Source organism: Ochotona princeps, chromosome 1, assembly GCF_030435755.1.
Source record: "Ochotona princeps isolate mOchPri1 chromosome 1, mOchPri1.hap1, whole genome shotgun sequence".
In the NCBI taxonomy this organism is placed as follows: domain Eukaryota; kingdom Metazoa; phylum Chordata; class Mammalia; order Lagomorpha; family Ochotonidae; genus Ochotona; species Ochotona princeps.
The window spans coordinates 46,020,143-46,042,372 of NC_080832.1; the positions used below are offsets into that span (position 1 = coordinate 46,020,143).

The following is a 22,230-nucleotide window of genomic DNA, read 5'->3' on the forward strand; positions in this document are numbered from 1 at the left end:
ATCATTACATAAGAAAATACATAGCACATTTACAAAATACTGCTCAGAAAAGAAAATAAAAAAACATTCTGCAGCAAAATGTATGTAACTAGAAACTATTATATTTGTGAAATAAGGCAGTTCCAAAAAGATAAATGAATATCTTGTTTTTCCTGGTCTGTGATAACTAATGCGCAGAGTGCAAAATATGTATTCTTTATAAGTGTTATTGACATTCTGATATTTGGATATCATCACAGTGTCAATGCTCCTGAGAAATGCAAGGTTTCCTTTTTTCTTTTTTCTATGTGCTGTGTACTGATGTCTTTATCTGATTGAGTGTGAAGTCTATGATTGTGAAATAAAATAAAAACATATCATTATAGAAATTAGGAGTGTGGAAGTGCACCCCTGAACTAGTCCTTCAGATGCTCAAGAAACCCAGAGCTCATACAGTCACAGCAGACTGAGAATGTTAGCAGGAAGCAGATTTCTGCATGGGACAATGGCTGCCTCACTGGCCAAGCGCTGCGGATGAGCAGTGTCTCCCTGTGCCTCCTTCCTCATTAGTTGTTGTAACTGAGTAGTTCCTCTTCCTTAGTTAATTGATTTGAATGTCAGTCTGTTCCTGAAAAACATTTACATCTTTGACAGCACGGTTGTCACATCTTGGTTACCAGTCTCCTCAGAGGGATCATCCACATGGGGCAAATATTGAAGGTAGTTACCAGGGAGGGAGGATTTGTGTGGGGAATGCAGGCAAGGGAGAGGGTAGGGTGTAGGTTTTGCTATGCTGCTAAAACTGCATATTAAAATATGTTCACTTCATATTTATAGACAAATGGAACTGGAAGTGAAGAAGAAACACACTTTTGCTCTAGCTATATACATTTTAAAATTAAGAACATGGTTATAGTAATAAGGTGCATATTCTATTTAAATGTGTAATTCTGTAACACAAATAACCTACTATAATTACATTAAGACAATATAACCTAAACAAACAAATGATAAGCAATAGGACTGACACAGTAATGTGGCTTGCATAAAAAAAAAAGCCCAGGCTTGACAGCTTAAATACTGAATGGTATAAACTATTTTTAAAAATTTAATCCAGTATGTTTCCGATTATTTTCATATATTAACCAGGGCATAAAACTGCAAAATTCAATATAATGATGAACTCACAGAGGGCCAAGTGTGTGTTGGGCAGAATCAGGCTGGACTCTAACACCCTTTGCTTCATGTGGAAGACACGTCTGGAAACAGAAATGACCCACCAAATGCAACCACCACCATATGCATAAGCTGATTGGCATGACAGACTGTGTTGGACCCTTTACTGGCATTCAAACACAAAAATCAGGTGTGGGATCACCTTAGATGAAGTTACTTTGGGGATCCCTCCAACTGAACTGCTAACTGCAGAAGCCCAATCATGAAGAGAGTATGTCAGCCAGTGTATTCTGAAGAGATTTCATCCTGCTTGGAATGGTGATATTGGCAGCATTTCAGAATTGATGGACAATCAAAACTGCATGAGCCAAGAGCTTGAAGTCAAACAAACCGGAGTTCAAACACGCTAAGGACTGCATGAAGGTCAGCGTCAGGACTCCGAGCCGAGCAGTCGCATGGAAGCAGAGAAAAACCAGTGCAGACCTCCGCCCGACCCCCGGACCTTCGCCGTGCCCACGTTGCCGGCTCTGCTGCCCATGACAGAAGCTCATGCCACCCTCATCTTATTTGTGGGTTGCTACAACAAAACATTTTAGACTGATAACATAAAGAATGGAATTTTAAGACTCGGAGTCCCTGCGCTGGGTGGTGGTAGCAGGCGAACACCTGGCTTTCCTGGCACAAAGAGCTCTCGTGACTGACCTTGTGGTCGGCTGGAGACTTGCCAGCCTTTGGGGCCGTGGGCTCCGGTGGTCCGGACTCCAGCGATTCATTTCTGGTGCCGGCTGGACATCCGCCGGTGGCCTCCGCATGGACGTTGTGACTGCCAGATTGGAGCCTGGGTCTGTGTGGGGGGTTGGGAGGGTGAGTGTGGTCCGGGACCTGACAGTTTGAGCTTGGTGATTGGGAGCAGCTGCACGTGGAGGGAGTCAGGGACTCAGGGGGCCGCCTTGTGTGGAGAGGCGCAGGGTGGAGTTGACAGAACGGCACATGGGCCCCTTTCTGACTGTTTGTGCGGATCTGGTCTGGGGGTGGAGGGGAGCGCTGGCTCTGTTCCCTGTGGGGTCGGTGTGGTACCTGGAGCTGAAAGCTAGCAGCTGCGGTTCCCCACCTGGAGCCATATCGGATGGCAGGATAGCAGGCGTGAACCCTGAGTGGAGATCCAGAGTGGGTGTGTTGTTGGTTGATTGCACAGAGCTGAGCCCAAGGCAATAGTCTTGCAGTCTGGGGAGTCTGTGTAGTCCCTGGAGCTGACTGCGACAGCCCCCTGATCTTTCTGGCCACCAAGTTTGCCCAGGACAACCTCAGGAGGTACTTAGACGTGTTGGCTAGCATGGGGTAATAAGCTCAGTCCTGCCTATAAAATCAGTGCCACGCAAAGCAATTATTTAGGACAGTTGTGTCTCCTAAACCCAGGGTACTGATTGAGTATTAAAGTTAATTTATACACCTGAGGTAACAGACCAGAGAGATGTCGTCAAACAGATTGACAACTTCAAAAGGAAAAAGACAAGAAAAAATCACTATGAATGTTACTAAAGTCTCTCCAAAAAAGGAGCAAAAGCTTCGCCCATTCTCAGAGTTAACTGAGGAAGACATTGAGAAAATGGAGGACAAAGAACTCAGAAAACTCATTGCAAAGCTCCTGGTCAACAATGAGAAGTATAAACAAGAGTTCAAAGAAGAAATAGCAGTAATGCATCAAATTAAGGCTGATATATCAGAAATGAAGAACACAGTAGAGCAAATTAAAAATACAGTGGAGAGTCTCAAAAACAGAATGAATGAGGCAGAAGAAAGAATTTCAGAATTAGAAGATATTTCCTGCCATCACGAAGAAACAAACAAAAAGTTGGAAGCAGAGCTAGGTCAAGCTAAAAATAATATCCAAGAATTAAAAGATATGATTAAAAGGTCTAACATAAGAGTTATGGGTGTTCCAGAAGGTGCAGAAAGAGAAGCTTGGATTAGAGGTGTATTCAATGAAATAATACAGGAAAACTTCCCTAAACTGAGCAAAGAATTAGAAAATAATATACAGGAGGGCTACAGAATTCCCAACAGAGTTGATCAAAAACGAACTTCATCACGACACATGATAATCAAGCTCTCCTCAGTTGAACAAAAAGAAAAAATCCTTAAATGTGCACGAGAAAAAAATCAAGTGTCATATAGGGGAATCCCAATTAAACTTTCAGCTGACTTTTCAGAGGAAACGTTACAGGCCAGAAGAGACTGGAGTGACATATTCCAGATTCTAAAAGAGAAAAATTTTCAGCCCAGAATAACTTACCCTGCAAAGCTCTCTTTTGTGTTTGAAAATGAAATAAAATTCTTCCACAATAAAGAAAAACTTCAAGATTTTGTCTCATCTAAACCTGCCCTACAAATGATATTTAAGGAAGTTCCTATGAAAGAAAAAAGAAATAGTAACCATCAGAAACAAAGGCAAATGTGGAGAACATCCAACTAAAATGCTAACACAAGACCTAATTTAGAACAACACATCGCCAAAATGACAGGACCAAATTGTCCTTTACCTATAATAATGCTGAATGTAAATGGCTTAAACTCATCAATTAAATGCCATAAATTGGAGGATTGGATCAAAAAACAAAATCCATCTATCTGCTGCTTACAGGAGACACATCTCACCAATAAAGATCAGAAAAAATTGAAAGTAAAAGGATGGAAAAAGATATTTCAAGCAAATGGTAAGGTAAAACAAGCAGGAGTAGCCATTCTTATATCAGATGACATAGACTTTGATGTGAAAAGCATCAAAAGAGATAAAGAAGGATACCATATAATGATCAAAGGATGCATCCAGCAAGAAGAGATCAGCATAATAAATGTTTATGCTCCAAATGCCAAAGCACCTAGCTACGTGAAACAAACATTAATGGGATTAAAGGGAGAAATAGACTCCAATACGATCATAGTGGGGGACCTTAATACCCCATTAACACAAATGGACAGATCAAAAAAACCAGAAACTCAGCAAAGAAACAATAGAACTCATTCAAACTCTAGAGCAAATGGACTTAGTTCACATCTATCGAACCTTTCATCCTACTGACAGAGAATACACGTTTTCTTCATCAGCACATGGAACTTTCTCCAGAATTGATCATATCATAGGCCATAAATCAAGCCTTAGCAAATTTTAAAAAGTGGAAATCATATCATGCACGTTCTCAGACCACCAAGGAGTGAAGCTTGAGACCAAGAATTCGAAACACCAAGGAAGACCTACAAACATATGGAGGCTGAACAATATATTACTTAATGAGCAATGGGTTAGAGAGGAAATCAAAGGGGAAATTAAAAAATTGCTTGAAACAAATGAAGGCATCAACACAACTTATCAGAACTTCTGGGATACAATCAAGGCGGTGCTGAGAGGAAAGTTCATTTCAATTAATGCTTATCTCAAGAAACAAGAAAAGCACCAAGTAAATCAGCTAATCTTACAGTTGAAGGAACTAGAAAAACAACAACAAAGCAACCCTAAGACTAGTAGGAAAAAAGAAATCATCAAAATAAGGGAGGAAATAAACCAAATAGAGACCAAGAGGACTATACACAAGATTAATCAACCAAAGAGTTGGTTCTTTGAGAAAATCAACAAAATAGACTCCCCACTAACTCGACTAATTAAAAAAAGGAGAGAGAAAATACACATTAATAGTATCAGAAATGAGAATGGAGATGTAACAACAGATACCTTAGAAATACAAAGAATCATCAGGAACTACTATAAGCAACTATATGCGAACAAATTAGAAAACCTAGAGGAAATGGACAGATTTTTGAACTTATACAATCCACCAAAATTGAATCAAGAAGCAATTAACAATCTAAATAGCCCAATAACATGCACTGAGATTGAATCAACAATTAAAGCCCTCCCAACCAAGAAAAGCCCGGGACCAGATGGCTTCACTGCTGAATTCTACCAAACGTTTAAGGAAGAACTAACCCCAATCTTACACAAGCTTTTTCAAACAATAGAAAAAGAGGCAATTCTTCCAAACTCGTTCTATGAAGCTAATATCACTTTAATACCAAAGCCAGAGAGAGAAACAACAGAAAAAGAGAACTACAGACCGATATCCTTGATGAACATAGATGCAAAGATCTTCAATAAAATATTAGCCAACAGGATCCAACAATACATTAGGCAGATTATTCACCCGGACCAGGTGGGATTCATCCCAGGTATGCAAGGATGGTTCAACATTCGCAAAACAATAAATGTGATACATCACATCAACAAGTTGACTCATAAAAACCATATGATCCTCTCAATAGATGCAGAGAAGGCATTTGATAAAATCCAACACCACTTCATGTTAAAAAACCTAAATAAGATAGGCATAGAAGGAACATTCTACAACATAATCAAAGCAATTTATGATAAACCCAATGCCAATATCATACTAAATGGGGAAAGACTAGAAGCCTTCCCGTTAAAATCTGGAACTAGACAGGGATGTCCACTCTCACCGCTACTCTTCAATATAGTTTTGGAAGTTCTTCCCAGAGCTATTAGACAAGAAAAAGCAATTAAAGGAATATAAATTGGAAATGAGGAATTAAAATTATCGCTATTTGCAGATGACATGATTCTCTACATAGGAGAACCAAAAGACTCAGTCAAAAGACTATTGGAACTCATAAGAGACTTTGGCAAAGTAGCAGGATACAAAATTAATGAACACAAATCAATGGCATTTGTGTATACAAATAATTCCGCCACTGAGGAAGAAATTGTAAGTATAGTTCCCTTTAAAATAGAGGAAAAGAATCTTAAATACCTAGGAATTAAGTTAACTAAAGATGTGAAAGACCTCTACGATGAAAACTATAAATCATTTAAAAAAGAAATAGAAGAAGATCTTGAAAAATGGAGAACCTTACCATGTTCTTGGATTGGCAGGACCAACATCATCAAAATGACTATATTACCGAAAGCAATATATAGATTCAACGCAATCCCAATCAAAATCCCAGCAATATTCTTCTCAGAAATAGAAAAGATGATACAGAAGTTCATCTGGAACCACAAAAGACCACGAATAGCTAAAGCTGTCTTGAAAAATAGAAATCAAACCAGAGGAATCACAATTCCAGACCTCAAGACATACTATAGAGCAGTGGTTATCAAAACAGTCTGGTACTGGTACAGAAACAGAGAAGAAGATCAGTGGAACAGAATAGAAATACCAGAAGGGGATCCACACATGAATAGTCAACTAATCTTTGACAAGAAAACAGAAAACAATGCAGGTAAAAAACCTGGTCTAGTCAATAAAAACTGTTGGGACAACTGGATAGCAGCTTGCAGAATAAAGAAGCAGGACCCGTACCTGTCGCACTATACAAAAATCAGCTCTAATTGGCTCAAGGACTTAAATTTACACCCAGAAACCATTAAACTACTAAAGGAAAACATAGGAAGCACACTCCAAGATATAGGAACAGGGAAAGACTTTTTAGAAAAGACGCCTAAAGCAATGGCAATCAAATCCAAAATGAACAAATGGGACTATATCAAACTAAAAAGTTTCTTTACAGCAAAAGAAACAATTTAAAAAGTGAAGAAACAACCTACAGAATGGGAAAAAATTTTTGCATTCTACACAAGTGACAGGGGACTAATATCTAGGATCTACAAAGAGCTTCAGAAACCCAAGGATAGTGAAAAAATAAACCCTGTAGCAAAATGGGCAAAGGAAATGAACAGACGTTTCTCAAAAGAACAGATACAAATAGCTAATAAATATATGAAAAGATGCTCAGGCTCTCTAGCCATCAGAGAGATACAAATGAAAACCACCTTGAGGTACCACTTAACTCCTGTGAGACTGGCCTACATTCAGAATTCGAGAAACAACACATGCTGGCGTGGATGTGGGGAAAAAGGTACCCTCCTTCACTGCTGGTGGGAGTGTAGGCTAGTACAATCATTGTGGAAATCCATATGGAGAGTGCTTGGAAAATTGCAAATAAACCTGCCATATGACCCAGCAATCCCGCTCTTAGGAATATACCCAACAGAAGTGAAATCTGCATACCAGAAGGGGATCTGTAATCCTATATTCACAGCAGCACAATCCACAATAGCAATGTCATGGAAACAAGCCAGATGTGCGTCTAAGGAAGAATGGTTAAAAAAACTGTGGTACATCTATTCAATGGAATATTATTCAGCTGTCAAGAAGAACGATATTATTCTATTCAAAACCAGGTGGTCCCAACTAGAAACTATTATGCTCAGCAAAATGAGTCAATCACAAAAGAATAAATACCATATATTCTCTCTCATATAAGAAAGCCAACATGGAAAGGTAGAGTTCATCAACTGCCCATGCAGTTCTGATCTAAATATAGATTGCTGCAAGTCAGGTCCCACGGCAAGAGATGGTGAAAATTCTCTGTTCTAGGCATGTTGGCATTTCATGGATGAAGTAACAGCACAGTATATTTAGCATGTTGTGAACATGAATATGGCAAATTGGCAGTTTCCGTCAGTTGCTGGCAATAGTTTAGAGTGATGACAAATATTATTTTGATTTTTTTGTGTGTTATTTAGTTATGAGGAAAGTGCACGGTAAGCAGTCCATTTGATGGTTTACTAATTTCCTTGTTGTTGAGAAGTCCAAGTTGATTATGTATTTAATTTAATAACTATTTGTGTGCTGTGAATTGCATTAAGAGTTATGTAGGGCAGAGATGATGCTTGCTAAATGTACAAAATGGATTGATGAGATTAGCCAGTTAAATCTTTTCACCAGTAAGGCACTCAACAGCCCATGAGATATTTATTAAAAATGTCAAGTAAATCCTCTTATTTTTGTATCATAGTGTCAAATAGCAGTAAAATAAACATGTTAAGATCCTTAATCTACTGCTATGTTTCACTGTAAAATTTACCTTTGTTAAAATTTGCTTCTGTTTAAATTTGTTGAGATCGCACGTAAAAGTATCCTAATATTACTTTGGCTGGTATTTTCTAATTACTGTATAATATTTTGGGAATGTAAATTTTATTTGAATGTCAACTACAGTTAAGCATGTGCCATTTGTTTTTCTTCCTCAGGTTTTGTAATTTGATCGAAAGTTTTTATTATAGTTTAATAAATGTTTGCTTTATTAAAAAAAAAAAAACTGCATGACCATGACCCTCAGAGCATGCCCGATGCAAGGGACCTTAGATGGGTGGGAGGTTGGTTGGGACTTTTCCCTTTATCTCTTCTGTTACCCCAAACACAGAAATACAATAATAATATTAATGTGGAAACAATGGTCTTACCCACTTTCTTATAGCCCTTCACCCTTTGTGCCTTAATCAGCCATGTAAAGATTATCAAAAAAAAAAGACATCACATACTTAATACAAACAAAACATCAAATCTTTAGCAATATATCTATGAAAATAATCTTGAAAATCACTTCAATGATATCATAGCATTCTGATGAAGAAATCATCAAAGACAGAGAAATGTTAAATCATCCCTTGACTATGGATGGTAAGAATCAGTTTTCAAAAATGGTATACATCAAGCTATCTATACATTCAATCCATTCTCTATCATAATTTTAATGACATTCCTTACAGATAGAATAAGAATTAAATTTTAGATGGATTCATAGATGTGATGGAGTATCAAAGCAATCCTACAAAACCAAAGCAAGTCAAACAAATAGGAAGCATTGCACTATCTTATCTCATAGCACAATGCAGTTATTTAAAAAGTTGCATATAATTGGCAAATATTTAAACAGAACAGAAAAAAAAAAGCCAGAGACATTAATCTATACCCATAAATACAACAGAGTTTTGAGAAAAGATTGATTTTAGATTAGACAATAGAGTACAGAAACTTTCTTCAGTGAATATTATTTGATCAGATATTTTAAAAATGCAACAGCTTCCTGGCTGCTGGTGGGCCTCAGGATGGGGCATCTCATGCCTGGTTCCCACACGCCAACCTCCATATGCACATGATGAGCTGTCCCCGGGCAGCCAGTGCACCATTTGGTGCCAGGTTCTGCCTGCTGGCCAAACGGCCAGGCAGCTCTGGTGTTTTGGTTCTTTGAATTGCTGCTTAGGTAGCTCCCACTGTGCTTCTGGGATCTGAGTCAATCCTAAAGATTGCCAATGACAGTAACTCTTCCTTTGAAGAACTTGTAATCACTGAACAATGCTGAGCACCGAACACCAGTTCATGCAAAAGCTAAGGGTCACGGCTTACCCAGCAGGATATCCTTTTACCTGACATGATGATGCATCAGCAGACGGGTCACATTAGGCAGGGCCATGACATTAACTAGTACTCGAGAACCATATCTGGGGGTAGATTCTGTGGGGGATGTGTGGGCCACACCCTGTGGAAATTCTAGCCCCACTTTTTAGGTCAAGAGTTTGAGTGGTGATAGACTAAGCTAGGTGTGACCAAGGAGCCTGCCATCAATCACAGGCAAAGGAACCCGCAACAGTCTGGACTGGTCAAGGCAGTAGCACTCGAATGTGCATCCTGAATAGGGTGTGGGGTGGGCCAGGCTGCAATATTCACCAGCTCATACAAGGCAAAATGGAAGGCCAAACTGAGCTGGGCACTGGCCTAAAACCCATTGGCATGGATGAGAACTAGGTCGGGAACTGGATCAAGTGGAGGAACTTGGGAAACTCCCCTGGTGAGTCATAGCTCCCGCTGGTGAACATGTGGTCCAGACCTGCGGGTTGGACAAGTTGGGCAAAGTAGCTCCAACAGTTGGCTAATGTGTAAATTGGTAATGGAACAGGATGTACTGGGCAGGACTGAGCAAACCTTAGCCCACAAGCGAAACTAGACTCCAGGATAGAGCACAGGTCATGCCGAGCTAGGCTGTTGCACCTACTGGTCTGCATGAGTCAAGGATGCTAAACCACAATGTCTAAGGCAGAAGCCAGGACAAGTGTGGAACTGAGCCAAGCTGAGTCAGAACAACCACTGGTATGTGTGTGATCTATGGCTGGGAACAGGCCTGGTTGGGGAGCTAAGGGGACATCCTAACTGAGTTGAGGTTCCCACCAAAGGGTGCGTGGGCAGGAATGGGGGCTGCTTTCTAACTAGAAAACAGTCGTAGTCTCCCTTGGCACTAGTGTAGACTGGGACTGGATGCACCAGGCCAGGCCAGATCCTAACACCTCTAGTGTCCTGGAGAACCAGGGTAGATGTGGGACGGACTAGGCTAGGTCTCAACCCTTACTGACCTATATGTGAGCTATATGTGGGTATGGACGAGCCATGGCTGGGCTGAAACATCCAACAACAAGAACCAGAATGGGTTGAAAGCCAGCCAAGAAAAGCCACTATTCCTGCTAGGACAGGAGGTGGACTGAGTTGGGCTGGCTCATGGACCCCCTGGTAAGAGCAAAATCTGGCATTGGGAGAGGTTCTGATGGAGGAGCCTGGGCAACTCCTCTGGCAGGACACAGTCCCTGCAGGTAAGCGCAAGAAGCATGATAGGAAACAGCACAGAATAGGCCATGGACAGCTTCCCACTGGCATACATTTGGCATGGGTCTGGGGCAGACCAGGCTGAATCAGTTCATGTCATCCACTGGCAAATCTGGACACCAGAACAGAGTGTGGGTCGAGCCAAGTTTGGTCACGACAAAAACCAGTGCATAATACGGAATGCCAGGGTGAGGTTGCCTGTACTGGATGTGACCACAGCACCCAACCAGTATACACGTGAGAACGAGGAAGAGAGGAGGCAGAGCCAGCAGGGGGATTAAGGGCTGGTCCCCTTGCCAGACAACTACTCCCAATGGAGAGTGTGAGCTGGGATGAGGACAGACCAGACTAAGCAGGGCTACAACACCTGTGGGCCTCATGTGGACTAGATCAGGGAAAAGCCAAGCTGGGCAGATTATTCCTACTGGTGCAAGTATACATTGGAGGGGGTGAGGGTTGTTTGGGCTTAGCCACAGCATCAGCTGGCAGAAGCTGGCACTGGGGGCTAATTCTGTCAAGTCAAATCACAGAGCCACCTGGAGAGTGCATAAACCGGGATTGAGAGAGACCTGGGAGGGAAATAGTGGGCTCCTCCCTCTTGGGTTACTACTCCCACGGGAAGGCATGTAAACTAGGACAGGGGCTAGGGTGGCTAGACAGAGAGGCACTCAACAACATCCGTGAGGGCTGTATAGTTGAGCTGGTTAGATGGAACTAAGTTTTAATACCCATTGACATGTACGAGAGCCAAATGGGATGTGGGACAGACTGGACTGGACTACTGCTACACATACTGGCAAATCAGGGTAGGGGGCTGGCCTGGTGGGGGTTATTGTGGGTCTCTCTGACTAGGCTGCAGCTCCCACTGGTTGATGTGGGAGCCAAATACGTGCTGAGCAGAACCAGGCTGGACTGCAACACCCATTGGTTCCAATGGAACTTGCGGCAGAAAACAGAACCAACCCAGCAATTGCAGCCACCGGATGATCATGGTGATGGACTGTGCCAGGCCCTGTGCTTGTTAGAACATACAAGAATCTGGTCTGGGAATACCTCAGAGTTTCTTTTGGGATATCTCCAATCAAAATGCTGGACTCAGAACCCTAACTCAGAAAAGACAGAAGAAAGAACAAGTCGATCAACCACCTCAGCTATATGTTGGCAGCGAAATACTGGGCAAATGGAGACTCTGTGATGGACTATGTCAATCAGTGCATTCTTCAAGGACCTCATCGTGCTTGGAGTGGTGAGACTGGCAGTGATTCATAACTTGTGAACTATCAAAACCACTTAACCATGTATCTCAGAGTGTGCCCCACATCCAGGACCTGGGGTGGCTGGAAAACCACATTGAGATTTCCTCTCACCACTGTCAAACTGCTTATTATCCATAAAAAGACAGTAACAGAAGGGGAACACTTCTATCTTGTTGGTGGGAATATAAATTAGTGCATAAACTGGATCTGGAGCTGGGAGAGTGACATTTCAAGTTGATCCTCTTTGGTAGCACTGACATCCTATATAGACACTGGTGTACCTCTCGGTTATGATGTTGCTGTTGGTTTATGGAAATGGAGGATGGCCAAAGGCCTCAGTCCCCTGCACCCATCTGAAAACAAGGAAATAAACCCCAAGCTCACAGGTATGGGTCACCTCATCTCTGGCCATTGCAGCCATTTGGGAAGTGAAGCAAGTTATGGAACACCCCGCTCATTGTCTCATCTTCCACTAAAAATAAATAAAATTTAAAAAGAAACACAAACCATCAATAAATAGTCTTGCCATAGGATCTAGCAATCTCATTTCTGTTTGTATACTCAGAAGTGATGAACATGATGTATCCAAGAGATAGTTGCCCTACCATGTTTATAGCAGGCACTGTTCATAGTAACTAAAATATATAATTAATGAAGTTGTCTAATTTAAGATGAATGAATGAATAAAATGTGCTATACATATACTCACACATAATGAGATGCTAATTCTAAAAAGAATGAAATTCTACAATTTGCTGAAAAAATATGGACATTAAAATGGGTGAAATAAATCAGACACAGAAAGACAAATTCCACATTTTGTCCATTATATGTGTATCTGAAGCCAAATAAGAAAATAATTTTAAAAGACCAAGAAACAAAACAAAAATTCTTATTTGTATCAATAATGCTGCAACCATAGTTTTGTCAACACTGTTTCTCATTGTATCTTTGCCAAACCAATGGTTAAGAAGGTCATGCTACCATAGTTTAGATGATCTGTAATTATTTTAGATTTTACTGTGTGTGTGAGAAATGGTGATCTTCACATTTAATCTTTGTTTGTAGCCCTTGAATATATTCCCACCAATACACAGTTATTCTTCTTTTTGTTTATTGGGCACTTCATTTTGTAGAGAATTTTATCCTTCATTTTAATGTAATTAAAGGTATGTTATCTCAAAATGAGACAAAAGAAAGAATAGAAATTTAAAAGAAAGAGGGGGAGGAAGAAGAAGGAAGGAAGAGAGAGTGAGAAAGAGGTGAGGGAGGGCTTGGCGGTGTGGCCTAGTGGCTAAGGTCCTCGCCTTGATTCCATATGGCTGCTGGTTCTAATCCTGGCAGCTCCATTTCCTCTCTGTCTCTCCTCCTCTCAGTGTATCTGACTTTGTAATAAAAATAAAAAAAAAATTAAATTCCTAAAAAAAAAAAAAAAGGAAAAGAGGTGAGGGAACGTAATTAGATTATTAGAGTTTTTTCTGATCCGGCTTACTGCTAGTGCCTCAAAAGTCAAACGATGATGGCTCAATATGTGGCATTCTATATAAAAATACCTTGATGTACCTTTTTTTATTTAACATTAAAATCAAGGGCATAATATCCCACTAAGTAAATGGTTCAACAAGTAAAAAGCAGAAAATCTTTATATAAATGGGTATATAGCAAGGGCTATAAACAATAATTAAATATGAAAATGATCATTTCACATGTATACAGTAAAATTTAAGATAAGCACAGATCACTCAGATAATGGTAGTATAACGTTCTTAATATTGGTTTGACAAAGTTTAAACAAAGCTGACATGACTATGTTTTCAGCAATTTTGATACATACATACATCACTTAAAAAAATTTATGATACAATTCCATAGTACTGGGATTTCCCTTACCCTCTCTCCACATTCTCCCCCCTCTTACCCCCTGATTTTCTGTAGTATATTACAATAGCATAGTCCCCCAAAAGCAGTCATAAGTCCATCATTCTGCTATTTAAGAGTATCCTGGCATTGTCAATTCTTCACTGACTCATACGTCACACAGTAGCATTACTTTATTTTTTAGGATTATGTTTCTCTTAATTTTTTGGGATAAGAAAAATTTTCTTATCCACACAAAGGCTTAAAAGACACATTAAGTAAAAGACACGCTAAAAACTGAGCAAAGAATGGAAAACTATGTAAAAGTTTACAGAAATGTATAGATGGCTAATCTTATTTTAGTATCGAACTGTCAAATTACTTAAAACTGAGATTATTTTATCTTAAACATTAGTAAATATTGATATGTCCCACACTGTTGTGCACATGAGGAAAGAAACATTCTTACACATTCTCTGAGGCAGTGTTGGTTAACAAAACTCATAAAACTAAGAAGATAATTTGGTAATAGTTTGAATACTTGGACAAGTTAATATCAATAATTAATTTTATGAAACATTTAACACGATAAAATGTAAAAACATCTCCAGAAATATTAATCAGAACATATGTACATTGTAATCATCTACATGTCTATGAAAAAGATATTACCTTTTGGTTAGGCATACATTAAGGTCTGACTAAGAGTTACAATAGAGCAAATGTACTGATTTTTCCAGTGAAAAAATGGCATGAGTTATTTTTATGACTTACTTTAGCTTTTTTGTTCTTCAGACCTTTAGGTGTTAAATAATATGGAAGATGGGAAGCAAAGAGACGAGGGGACGGTCTGTTTCCAATGTCCATTCCAAGATAACTGTACTCAAAGAAGGGGACTCTTCTAACAGTTTCCATGTTTTCAGTTCTGTTCCGATGTCCCTCAAAGTAAATCAAGCTTAGAATCTGCTGCATCCACATTGTACCTGTCACAATTGAGAATCACATTTTTCATATTTTAAATAATGAAAATGTATTTTCATTTACCTTATGATGATTTAGTGCTATTTTTATCTTAAACATTCCAAATGCATGAATGAACTCACTTATTTTGTCTTTTGATTTTCCTTGTGTTTTAAATTAAATAGGTTTTCTTTTGTATTTCACATCAAAGTCAACAAAATCAAGACTAGGGTTGTTATGATTTCATGCTAGAAGTGGTGCTGGTCATTTAAGCAGCTTCTTACGTTTCTCCCGCTTTGAGTTGGATTTGTTAATACTAGAGATCGGGTATTTCTGGTTCTCCATCCATACACTCCTTTCTAGTACTTTCTCTTTTATTAGAATCAACAAGTTAAAATCATTTGTCACAGATGTCTTAAAACCAAAATTTGTTCAGTTTTAAAATCTATATCATATGAAGGAGTTTTATGCCCAATTTCAGTGTTTGTATTGACTCTTTGACTAGATGTCTTTGGTTATGGAAGAGCTTAGAAAATTCTCAATTTCTAATAACAGTGATCTGTGATCCAATAGAGTCACAGATATGTGATCTTTTTTATATAAATAAATAATTTACTCTGATTAATTTATTGTTGGCAAGGTGCACTTTAGCTCAAATCCATCACTGTTGAAAGAAAAATTCAGTGGCACTTTCAATTAAAGTACTGTCAACATTTTGAAAGAATTGATATGCCAAAGGTCACAGTCTGCAGTGTTAGTAAAGGTCCTCTATTATGCACACAGCTCATCATGAGCATTTATTATACATTCAATTTTGGCCCAGGAATTTTAGGAGTATTGTCAATGTGTTCCTGACTTTACTGAGTGCCCTGCTTCCTTTTGAAGTTTAGTAATCATATGAAGTCAAACACTTTCATGAATCCTGTCCCTAGCTATTCATAGCTTGGATATATAACTTTTCACCGAATTGGAACCTGTGCACATACATCATAAAGAAACTTCTAAATTTGTATCCTCAGGAAACTTATCTCCATAAAAACCAACCTATTTCTACAAAAATTGATTTTCATTATTGGGGCCTTGGTGTGGTGTGGGGAACCATGCAGTTGGGTCAGATGGCATGGGTGTGTGATGAGTGCTGCTCCTAGGCTAGCAAGGCTACCAGAGTTTCTGTCTGCGTGACAAGGCCCAGCAGAATGTCTCTGGTCACCTCATTGCTGCCTCATCCCATTATAAGGACACTCAATCACCTCTCTGATGTTTCATAGAATTCTCCTGAAAGTGCTGTTGCTGTTTTTCTGCTAATGTGAAGTGATCCCTGTAACTGGTATGACACCTCAAATTGATCAATCATGCTATGATAAAAACATCTTTAGTGACAAAAGGCTATGACACACAGCTAAAAGTATACAATAGTACAGTTGAGCCCATAATGTCTCCAAACATCCTGTTATGTGCCCACTTTTGTCCTGAAGCTTGCCTTCGTACAAGTAATGTTTTCCTTAGAAATGGTTTGATAATATCTTGGAACAAATGGCAATCAAGGAGGTACAGAGAGTTTGTTTACCATGCGTCTCAAACTGTTGCAACACATGATATGACGCATTTTAGTTTCTCACCACAGAAAGCAAAAGTATATGCGGCATCTTCTAAAGGGAAACAAATGTGAACCCCCCCAAAAATAGCTTAAAATTTCTACCTTATATTGGCACTTATATTTAGGGAAAGAAAACGGTTTATGTAGATAAAAGGAAGTTTCTTGCAAAGGCCCTCTGTTTGTAGATTGACTGAGTTGTCTTGATCCCTTTCACTGTCCTTTAACAAAAGAACAAAAAACAATTGAATCAGCACTAGGTGAAGGTGATCCTATTTAATGCATGATTTGATTATAAGATTTAGCAAAGACTCGATGTTATATGCTTTTATAAAATCCTTTCATTTATGATCTTTTAATTCTGTATTCTTAATATTTTGAGTAATATTCATTAGTTTGTGTTTAGTAAAAATTCATATTGAATATAAGTAAACAACATATCACTATGTAACCGCATGTACTGCCAACCGTGGAGTTCCTGGCTTCAGCCAGGTGACTGCAGGTTTCAATGAGTAATGGTTTGTTGAAAATGTTTTCTTTAGGATTTTTTCATATTCTCTTAACCATGAAGTAAAAATGAAACAATTAGATATTGTGCAAAAGCTTGTGATGATTTGTGTATAAATAAAGAAGGCAACTTTTCTGAGTTATCCATTATGAGCGCCATGTCATAGTGGTCCACATTTTATCTCTTCTCGCTGATCCACGCATCCTTTGCAAGCTCTTGAGTCAGCCGGAGCTGGTCTCTGGCAGTGTGGTAACAACTCAGACTGACTACAATTCATGTTGTACTACTACATATTTTCTTTGGAAAAAAGCCAAGTGTAAATTAGAAGACATATTTCTAGGTGCCAGTGGCAATTTATTTGTGTTTCAAAAAGTGAATGAGTATTGCTTTATTGAAGCAAAATGAAGTCACAAAAGTGTAACACATTTTTTTCCTGATAAAACAAAAATGCAGTTAGTTAATTGTTTTCAGAGGTTTATTGATTTCTATTGGAAAGGCAGATTTACAAAGAGAAGGAGAAACAGAGTGCTGGGGTCAGTGCAGTGAGTGTGGAAGACATGAAGATGTGAAGAGTATTGTTCCATTACAGGCAGGGCCACAAGGAATTTCCCACTGCATGGCAGGGCCTGGCAGATATCTCTACAACCATCTGAATGCATTTCCACCTCCCTTTCCATGGACAGTGGACAATCCCGCTGAGCTTTCTATAATCTATTTAGGCATTATCTGCCTCTGCAGAGTTCTCTTTACTATCAATGTGAGCTTGGAAGTTGTTGCTGTTGCTACGTCTCAGTAAAAGGGCCTTTTATAATCCATGCTTTCTTTGCTGCCCCCATTGACCATCCTTGATCTTTAGCTCTCTCCTTCTGTGATGCATTTCCTCCTTTAACTGATTCAAAATCATATTGTAGAATGAGGATTGTAGTAGGAATATGCTACTGATTGATATGCACCACCTATTGAGAATTTTCTGACCGCAGGGTCAGGATGCATAACATCCTGCTTTAAGGTGAAACAGATGGCAGAATTATCCCTGGAAACACCCACTTGACCATGACATTAAAAGTCTGAGCCAGAATTTTACTGTTTCAATCCAAAAACAGATGACAGCTTTCTCGCATTGTCCATTATGATCCTGGAATTGTAGTGGTCCGTTTTGTTCCTCTTTGTGCCTCATCCACGCACCCTTCTTGAGTTCTGAACTCAGGTGGAGCTAAACTCCAGCACATAGAGACAGATCTTCCATCAGATGGTTCACTCCCAAAGTGGTTGTAACCACGGAGGCCAAGCTGATCCAAAGCCAGCAGGAAGATTTTTCCTGGTCTCCCACATGGGTGCAGAGTTTCATGGTTTAGGACCAGCCTCTATTGCTTTGTGATGCCACAAGCAGAGAGCTGCATGCAAAGTGGAGTCACAAATAGTTGCACTTATGGGATACGGCACCTGTAAGTTGAGGATTAGGCACTTGAACTACTATTGGGTCACACCCTTGGCTTTTTGTTTTTTTGTTTTTCTTAACGATGGAACTATCTGATCTGAAGCCTAAGTTGACATCATTCTATACCATAACTGCTACCTAGATTTTAAATTTAGCTTTCTATTTATTGAAGACTTCATGTGGCAAACAGTTAGAGCTTTAAAAGACAAAATAGGCTGAGAACATACTTGAACGCTTGTGTGAGTGTCTATAATTTGCCTTATTTTTCTCAAAACATAAAAAGTCATTTGTCTCTGTCATTGTATTAGACAATTCTGAATATTCATCAAAGAACTACCATTCAATTATGCAGGAAACCACTACTTTTTCCCTGAGATACATTGACAGTGGGAAAACTGCATTTTAAGCTTCACTGATTTCTTTACAATCACAACACAATCCTCTATGCAGCTTTTCTGTTCATCATCCTCAGTAGTTGGTTGGGATTCATATATTTTACATACACAATCCACCATTGCTTGCTAAAGAATCATCAGATATATGTGTAAAGCACTGAAGCAAGAAATACAGTCAGGGTTGTCAAACCCCAAGTGTAAACTACACCCCCCTACAGAGACAGGGGTTCTTACAATGCTTCAGGCAAAGAAGGGCCTCTGAAACAGCAGAGGGAGCTGTTGAAATTGCTGCGAAAAAAGCCACAGGCAACAGCCAGGGTATAGAGCATTCATAACAGCTGGCATTCCCCTCTTGAGGACAGTTATTTTATAAGTTTCATCCTATGTCTCCTTATAGCACTGAAAGGTAAAAAATGTTATTGTAATGACAGTGCTTATTTGCTTACATTTATATGGAGTTTCTCCTTTAAACTCCATATATTTTTTGTTATTTTAAGTTTTAATTGACATTTACCAGATTGGATGCTTTTCTAATATGAAAGTCCCCTTCTTGCTTCCAACCTCATCCTCTACCATCCTCTATTGATTTCCTTGCCTGATTTTTTTTTAATTTTTGAGACAACATACTCTATACTTCACTGTATTCATGGCTTTATTTTTTTGTCTCATTATTTAATTTTTAAGAATATATATTTTAATAATTACGTTGCATTATGTGACACAGTCTCATAAGCTCTGGGATTCCCCCAACCCCTCCCCGTATCCACCCCCCATGGTGAATTCCTCAACCTTGTTGCTGTATTGCATTTCAAATTCAGTCAAGATTCTTTCATTGCAAGAATATACCAAGCATAGAGTCCAGCATCTTATTGTCCAGGTAAATTCAATGATTTCTTGGGTTGACCATCTCTGGTCTGAAGGCAGAGCTGGCAGAATATCATCCCGATCAATTTAAAGCCACAGCATAACATCAACGACAATTTAAAACATTATGGAATTAATTGACATAGTATTGAGTAACCAATATGTTAAAAAAAATGCAAGTTCTTAATCACATCGTATGACTACGTCATTGATATTTCAATTTTAGTTTATACACAGAACCAGCTGCTATGTATTCATGGCTTTAACAAGCAAAAAGCAAGAAAAAAATATTTGAATGGGAATAGAGATAAATAGTATAAACAATAATTGAATAGAAAAATGATTTCACTTATATGCAATAAAGTTAATAAAAGGAATCACACATCATTGAAACTACAGTAGGATCACATGTTAACCACTGGTTTGACAAAGGTATAAAGGAAAGTTTTACAAAAATGTGTTTCTTTCTGTATGGTATATGGTTCTTCTCATATACTGAATACCGGTAGTTCTATCAGATTTAGTTTGTTATTGCTTTTCTTAAATTTTATTTATTGCACAGATGCGGAGTATGATTGATGTTCAGCAAATCAGACAGATTGAGATAGATAGATAGATAGATAGACATCTTATCTACTTGTTAAACTCCATAATGCAGGAAACAACTTACTGACTTACAATTGTTTCTCTCCTCTCTTAGCAGAGAGCCAGAGTCAGAAACTAAAGTAGGAATTGGTTATTCAATGCCAATATCCCATTTTAGGGAACAAGAATGTTAACTACTAGGTTAAATATCTGCCCCCTCTTACTGATTGTTGAAAAGTGTAAACATAATTTTTCAAGATGGCGTTTATGGCTCAACTGCTAATCTGCCTACCATTATGCCCACTTTCTTTATTGAGTGGTATAATAAGGAGGAATTAATTGAGTGCTCCTGTTCACATAGGAAACTTGGATCATATTCCTAACTCAGTTCTGACTGTGGTCTGGCCCAATGCTGACGTTCAGAGCATTTGAGAAGTGAATCAGTGGTTTGCATTGCTCTTTCTCTACGTTTTGATCTACTTTTCTCTCAGCCTTTACTCCATGTATCTGTTCAGTATTATCGCAATAGTATAAGTAGTAGTAATAAACCTGTGTTCTAACAGCAAAATTTGTAACTGAGTTTTTCAAAGCATAAAATTTCAATGGTGATTGTTTTACCTTAAAGCTGTCTCTTAATGACAGTGAAGTAAAGAGCAATTAAAATTAAAAATACATCTGGTTGGATTTTCAAAGCATATTTACTTCGTCTTGTAGTGCACTTTTATTGAGTATGAATCAGGTACATTCGTACAAGAAAAGGACAATTCAGTAAGGTAAGAATTTGCAAAAAATATAAACATGTAAATTAATTTTACCACTAAGGATAACTACTAAAGTAGTACCTACAAAATTTGCTTCTTATTCTTATTAAATACATAAGATTACCTGTTACATATCATTTAAAAGTAAAAAAATACTTTGACCCTATTATTGAGCATATAGTCAACAACTATATCTGTGGTTCAAGAAATATCATTCTTAAATGACCTTAGCATCCTCTTTAAGAAATTTTCTCTATCAAAATCCTACTCATTTTATAGTAAGGGCTTTCAATGCCTTTTTCTTAAAATTTTCAAGTTTTCCTGATTTTATTTTAACAGCAATAGATAAGTCTATGGTTTGTTTTCAATCTGTTATTAAGTTCTGCAATTTCAAACTTTTTTTTACTGGTTCTAATTTTTCCCTACATTTCACTTCACATTTTATAAACTGCACTGTATGATACAGATTTGTAACATTATAATGACAAAATACTGTTTATTGTCACCTCCTTGTGACCGATCTTCATATACATATAATGTGCATGCAGTGTTCATATATATGAACATACATGCAGTTTTATTGAAATACATACATAATTGTATATTATATGCATGTTTTGGCAAAAATATGTGTAATTTTTCAGACCATATGAACAGGTAAATTTTTACCTAGCATAACACTTGGTTCAAATTTTGATTTCTTCATATATTCCATAAGTAATGAAAATATATAAATCATGCTTTTTTCCTATCCTAAATTGTCATTTTAATGTGGGTTGGTTTGCTGCTGCTTTTTGGAAATAGGTGCATTTGTCTAAGGGTTCTACTAAATCAAAGTGAAGACTGTTATCAGAGGAGCTACTCATTAAACTTACCTGATCTGGGATATGTGATTATGAAAACATCATCATCTCTGATTTCAAAGTTTTCTGCATTTTCTAGTCTGTTCATATCAGCAATGCTGATGACATTATAACCTTTAAAGTTGAATAAATATTTTTCTGTGTTGTTCATAATTTTCACCTGGCAGTAAAAACAGAAACAGAATGACTAACACTTTGGGACTGTTCAACAAATGCCAAGCACAATTTAAATGCCAGGTCTACCAGTTCATTTTCCACATTGCATATATGCAGCAGTTTTAATTTCATAATAATTCAATGTTGCTTTATGGCTTTTATCAATATTTTAGAAATGAGCAAACTAAGAGACTATGAGTTTATATACAGCTTTCTCTATGATATTTCAAGGAAAGTTATCAGGATTCTAATGTTTCAGATGAGGAGACTGAGGTGAAGAGAAGTTCAATACATTAATCATGGTTGAACAGCATGTTTGAGCAGACCTG

At 38.2% G+C, this 22,230-nt stretch overlaps 1 protein-coding gene across 1 annotated transcript in view; it reads right to left on the reverse strand.

Moving 5' to 3' along the window:
* Window positions 1-21,896, reverse strand: part of LOC101516619 (amine sulfotransferase-like) — a 44,058-nt gene extending 22,162 nt beyond the window's left edge. The window contains exons 1-2 of the mRNA XM_058669197.1: window positions 21,758-21,896; window positions 14,552-14,760 (exon numbers count right to left, since the gene is read on the reverse strand). Of these exons, the coding sequence (XP_058525180.1) occupies window positions 14,552-14,760; window positions 21,758-21,896 (348 nt within the window). The remainder of the gene's footprint in view (window positions 1-14,551; window positions 14,761-21,757) is intronic.
* Between the last annotated feature and the right edge of the window lie 334 nt (window positions 21,897-22,230).